The 6,319-nt window shown below is 36.3% G+C and overlaps 1 protein-coding gene across 1 annotated transcript in view; it reads left to right on the top strand.

Moving 5' to 3' along the window:
* Positions 1-459: 459 nt before the first annotated feature.
* The window catches only part of LRRC7 (leucine rich repeat containing 7), a 307,638-nt gene continuing 301,778 nt past the window's right edge, over positions 460-6,319 (top strand). Inside the window, exons 1-2 of the mRNA XM_037043945.1 lie at positions 460-487; positions 601-803. Of these exons, the coding sequence (XP_036899840.1) occupies positions 460-487; positions 601-803 (231 nt within the window). The remainder of the gene's footprint in view (positions 488-600; positions 804-6,319) is intronic.

Raw genomic sequence — 6,319 nt, 5'->3', positions numbered from 1 at the left:
GCTTCATAAAAACAGAGAATTTGCTCAATTTATCACTGTATCCCAGTACCTAGATAGGTGTCTCAAACAGTGGCTATTCAATGAATATATGTTGACCAATGGAATAAATTTGTGGGCCAAAAAAAGATGTCATAAACCTTAGGGGTGAAACTTGAATAACTTTGCAGAAATTGGAGAAAAATATTTTCCAACAACTTCTGGAGGTTTCTGTTCTGCCCTGTTATTTGTGTAAAATTAAAACTATATCATAGATCTGTGTTTCAAATGAAAGTGTAATTATGGTGGTAGCATTGCACTGAATCAGGGTATATTCTGCCCAGTTCTGCTGTGTGATAATGAGAAGTTTTTAACCTCTCTATATCCATTTCTTTTGTTGTTGTTGTTGTTGTTACACGAGAATAAAACCATCTCACATGCCTTGTAGGGTTGTTTAAGGATTAAATGATGTAATGCATGGGCATGTCCAATACAAACTTTGAAGTATTATGTAATTGTAAATTATACACCAACACTAAATTTCTAAGTTTTACATGTTACACAAATGCCCTCCAAAGGCGGTAGATTAAACTATTGTGTTTTCTTCTTCCTGTTTTCCTCTAGTGCAGTGCCTGGAGATGACCACCAAACGGAAAATCATCGGCCGCCTGGTGCCCTGCCGATGTTTCCGGGGGGAAGAAGAAATCATCTCCGTTTTAGATTACTCCCACTGCAGCCTTCAGCAGGTGCCAAAAGAGGTCTTTAACTTCGAACGGACATTGGAGGAGCTTTATCTAGATGCCAATCAAATTGAAGAGCTACCCAAGGTAATTTTTGACAGCCTAAAATATACCCTGTAAATGAGTATTTCATAATTTCCCAAAATTTGCATAATGATAATGCAAGCTACAGCCCTCTGTCCTGGTGATTAACAAATCACTAAAACTGGTATAAGTTTCCCCAATAGTCTAATTACCTTTTAATGCCATCTCCTGTGTAACCTCATGTGATATTTTCAGAAGCAAACTGTGGAAATCATCACTTTTTAGATTATGCCTTGTTATTTTAATTTAAAATGACCTCCACAGATTGGTAGATCGAGATCAACAGCTTATTTTTTTTAAAAAGGAAAAATATGACACTATTTTAGAACTGAAAATTTGTATATTGTACGTTCAGTTGGCATTGTTTTAAAACCTTAAATTATATGTTCTAAGAAATACTTTTAACTCACACATGCAGTTAATACTAACCTGGAAAATGTTTCTGGTTTTTGAAATCTTTGATTATTACAAATACCACTGAAGTTATATGATATACAATTGATAAATGTACTGTAGCAAAAAATGTTAACTAATATAAAACTTTGTACACACAGAACCATTATAACTTGGTGCTATGCAAAGAAAATGTCTCCTGTATCTTGTTCCCTATTGCAGAAAATATCAGATGATAAAAGATTAGTTAAGGCAGATGACAGTCACACAGCAGAGAGGTTCAAAATCGAAACCACTAGACCCTAATAATCACTTAAATAAGTGACTCAGATTAATTAATCAGCATGGCATTTTCCTGTGAAAGATGTGCGCAATGGCTAAGAGGGAGAAAATGTCATACTGTAGCCAGGAACTAGAAAAAGAATTTTTTGTAATAAAACTTAATTCTGTATTCAAATCTAAGTATAGCATGCTGATCAAAACAATTGATGACGCTTTTCATTTAGGGTTATTGATTAAGGTGTTTATAAATACTTCAAAGGCAAGAACTATTTGATGTTTCCTTCAAAATCCAATGTACCTCTTTTTTGACAACCGAAATATTCCATGTCATCTTATATCTCTGCTCAGGAGGGCTGGGTCAGGCCTAAAATTGCTTTGGCCAAACAGATTATCATCTGGGTTGCCCAGCCAGGAGAGGCTGAACCAAAATTGGCTTTCCTTTCTTTTGCCAGACTGTGAGCTACTTGAGGGCAGAAATGACACATTTTCTATCTTTGCCTCCCTGAACACACACGTGCACGGCCACTTCCACGCAAGGGTCCCTCAGCTTGTTTGTTGTCACTGCCATGAAGCAATACTGAGAACTGCACCTGCTATGCGAGTCATTAGCAAAACTATGTAAGGGGGGAATAAGCTGTGTAAGGGCAAACGATGTGCCATTTAGCTCTAATTTAGAAAAATAAGCACAGCATTTTTGTAGAGAAGGCCAATCTAGGATTTCAAGACAAAAATAAAGGACACGCAGTGACATTTGAATTTTAAACTAAAAAGCAGACAATTTTAAAATATAATTATGCTGCAAATATTCCACTGGATATGCTATGCTTATGCTAAAAAATAATTTGCTATTTACCTGAATTGTATATGTAATTGAGCATTCTGTATTTTCGTTTGCTAAGTCTGACAGCCCTAGGTCCATCTAGTCATTTCAAGTTTTTTCTAGACTCATGCGACAGAGTCTGTAAGATTATAGTAAAATCATGATTAATTAATAAAACAATATTTACTGAACATTTGCTACACAGTGTTTTAGGCTTTAGGGGAGGGATTGAAAGCAAAATAACAATTTTTGCTCTCAATAATCTGACAACCTAATTACAGAGAAAACAGAAGCATTAGAGGTAAATGCACAGTAATATGTAATCAGAGCCAAAGATCCAAATACTGTGGTAGAGATTATGCATAGCAAAGAGTTCTATTCTTGGAGGAGAGGGGAGAGGCCTTGACCAAAAAGTGAAAAGCATAGACATAAAAATTAAGGTGACAGATATGAAAAGGAGGAAGGGAGGAACAGAGAGCTGTGAAGAGTCTGGAGCTGATGGTGCATGTCCGAGAGTTCCCACTATTTGTAGGTAGAGTAAGGAGTGTGGGGGGACCCAGGTTAGGACAAGCTGTCAGTCACGCAGCCTTGTTTGACTGGAGGCATTGGGCAGAGAATGCCATTGGAGAGTCTTAGACATCAAGTCAGTCACTCGAAGCTTAAATAGGCTTGCACCGACAGTAAAATAATGCAAGTGAACAAAAGACGTTCCCAACATATTAGATGTATCCTTTCCCAATGTATTAGAATTAAAAATAAATTATTATCTTTTGTTATTGGTGTGCTTTGTATATTTCAAAGATCTTTTACAGAATTTCTCAAGGTTTCTATGAGCCCCCAAATTCAATGTTGTTGTTTTCATCAAGTGGCCCTCTACGTCAGTTTCTTCTAAGGTATCTGCTAGTGAGCTATTATCTAAATTATCTGACATTGGGATGTATCATAATAATGCATTAATACATTTGTGCATTTTAAAGAAATGGTAAATTAAGAAACAAAAAATGATGTATCAATAAGGGTTCATTATGTGTATTTCAAGTAATAGAAAACCCAATCCAAGGTAACTTAAACAGGGAAATAGGACTGATTGGCTCACGTAAGTGGAAGAGCCATCAGGACAGGCTCCAGAGTTGGTATGTTTTTATTTGCCTTATGCAGGATGAGCTTTATTCTGAGGCCAGTTCCGCTCACGGTGGCAGACTGGCTACAACAGTTCTACAGTCTGCTCCTATGACACCCAAAAAGAAGAATATCTGCCTCCTGGAAACTCTCTTTTCCTGAGAAGGACAAGAAAGTATCTTCCCTAGAATTCCTCAAATAATTTGCCCTTAAGTCTCATTGGCCTTAATTGTGCTCTTGTTCATTGCTGACCCTATCCCTTTGCTATGGGATCCACTGCGGCAAGAAAAACAGCAGTGTTATGGCTGCCTTACATAATGATGGGCCACCTCTATGGAGCTGTGATTATCGGCAGCAGTGCTAAGGGAAGGAGTGGAAGGACTGTGGAGGAGATTACCACAATGAACATTGCAAACCAAATGTTACAAAAGCATTTCATGAGGAATATTTTCTCTTAAGCCAAAATGATGTATACAATTTTGATGACTTGTAGGCAAAGTATTTAGCCCTTCAGGAATTTAAATCATTAAAGTTAGATTAAATAACATTTTTTGCCATCTTATTTTATGCTTTTCTTTGTTTTCCTCTGGCATTGTTAATGCAAAATGACATGCCTTTTACAGCTTATAGAAACCCACACAGCTTATAATTTAGCACTTTTTGCTTGTTATTTTTGAATTTGGAATTTAGAAATTATAGACAGAGTAATAATATATAATAGGTATATGTTATATATTCTTATGCAAAGTAGTATGGGAAGGCAACTGTGAAAAAATCAATAAGAGGAAAAACTGCAGAGAAATTTCTTCAAACTGAAGAGCAACTTTTAAAAAGAAAATATAAATAATCCTAGAAAAGCCAAAAATATGATCACAGTTGGAAGACATGAAAAGTGAATTTGGTGAATGAGGTCAATTTAAACATATGTAAAAGAGGTTTAGACCAAATCTAAAGTACCACACTTTAAAAGTTTCCTCCATTTAAAAGTTTTTTCATCCTACTCCAAAAATATTTTAGAGATAAAGAACCTGAGCTTGGGACCCCCAAAATCCTGGAATTAGATCCTAGTACTTCTACTTAGTTGGGGAGGTATTTTATTTCCTGGAAGCCTCACTATCTTCATTAGCAAAACTGGAAAAATAATAGCATCACTCCTGTGGTTAGGTAGATGATGGGTCAATAGGTAGAATATTGGGTGAGATAATGCATGTGGAATACCTGAAATATAAAAATCTTTAATAATTGGTACTCATCATTCTCTTATCACACTGACCCTCAGTCAAACAAATGTAAGACTCTATACCATCTCCGGATGGTTCTGGGGACTGACTCTCCAAGAAAAATGTGTTGCGTCATGACTACTTCCTCTCTATCTGAAACCTGCAAAGACAGCTTTAAGGAAATCAGTCCCCTGCCCATGATGGACAATAGGTTTTTGACCCTAACCACCACACCAGAACATTTGTAACAATACTACCGCTTCTCCAGAGAATTTCTTTGATTCACAAAATCATAATATTATATCATTTTTGGGTAGAGCACACCTTGAAGATTATTTTATTTACCCTGTATTATTGCTAATAAACAAATCCAGGCAAGAAAAGGTAATTAACTTTCCTTAGGCCACATGGGATGTTTTATTCTATCCAAAACTATTGTAGAAAGCTATATATGGGTTAGGATACAGTAGGTTCTGCTGTAGTAACAAGCCAAAATCTCAGTGGAAAATGAAACAGTTTTACATTGAATCCCGTGAGAGTTCACAGGAACCCACAGCCAGCAACTAGCTCAACTTCCCATTCAGTGCAGAAATAGCTACTAATTATTTATATTGCAACAGTCATCCAACACCTTCATGAACATTTCTATTAAGGAAAGAAATCACCAAGGAAAAAACCAGACTGTTGCATTACTGGCAAGTTCTGTTTGTTAGAAAGTTTTGCAACTGTCAATAATGTTTCTCCAGGTCCATCCATCCACTCATCTGACACCTGGCTAGGTACTGAGGGTCATACAAAGATGATTAAGGCATTCCTTCTCTGGGCAAGAAACCATGCTGCCGGCATTACTGCCTGGATCCTTGAAATATTTTAAAGGAATTCATACAATTTGCCTTAGAGTTCTTTTTCCCAGAACTGGCTTCGAAGTTCCTTTTGACCATATTCAAGGACATGCTTTCTCAATGCTGTTTCACCATCTTGGTGACTTTCCTCTGGATCCATTCTAGTTTTTAACTTAGTTTATCAGATTAAATATTATCCCAAGTAAAAGTACCCAACAAAGAATTAAACAAAATGTAATGAATTCTGCACAGAGGTCATAGTTGTAGATAGATTTAAGAAGTCATCCTCCTAGAGGTAACAATTAAAATGAGAAGACAAAATAATATTCCTTGGAGAGAAAGGAAGAAGAAAATTGCAGAGAAATAAATGTTAGAATTTATAGATCAAAGATAGTACAAACTTATCCTAGAAGTTGCTTGTGTTTTCCCCAGCAGTTGCTGCAACTTTGTGAACAGGGGTAAAATCTGGAAATTCTATTAGGCTCATGATCTGAAAGAGTCTGTGGTGAGACAAATGTGGATTTCAACTGATTTTGGTCTAGTTCTACAGGAAACAAGATACAGTCCTTACTCTGTAGCACTTTCAAAGCTAATTCTGGTTGTTTCCAATCTTTCAAGACATTTTAAATTGAGGTCATGAGCACTTCACTTGTAGAGACCTCAGATGAATTGTTTTATTTACGAGAAAGGTGAGGTTCTAGCTTCTATTAGAATGTAGTAAAAGACTCAGAGGGTCAGAACACAAGTGATAGGTGTAGAGGTCGTATTTCGAAATAATTAACAAGAAAGCCAAAGGAACAAATATTAATTTGAACGTGAAGCTATTTGGTCTTCAAACTTGCT

The sequence above is a fragment of the Sturnira hondurensis genome, unplaced genomic scaffold (assembly GCF_014824575.4).
Source record: "Sturnira hondurensis isolate 20B ecotype Veracruz unplaced genomic scaffold, ASM1482457v3 Scaffold0000648, whole genome shotgun sequence".
Taxonomy (NCBI): Eukaryota; Metazoa; Chordata; class Mammalia; order Chiroptera; family Phyllostomidae; genus Sturnira; species Sturnira hondurensis.
The sequence above is the reverse complement of the archived record's forward strand: the minus strand, read 5'-3'. Positions and strand labels throughout refer to the sequence as shown.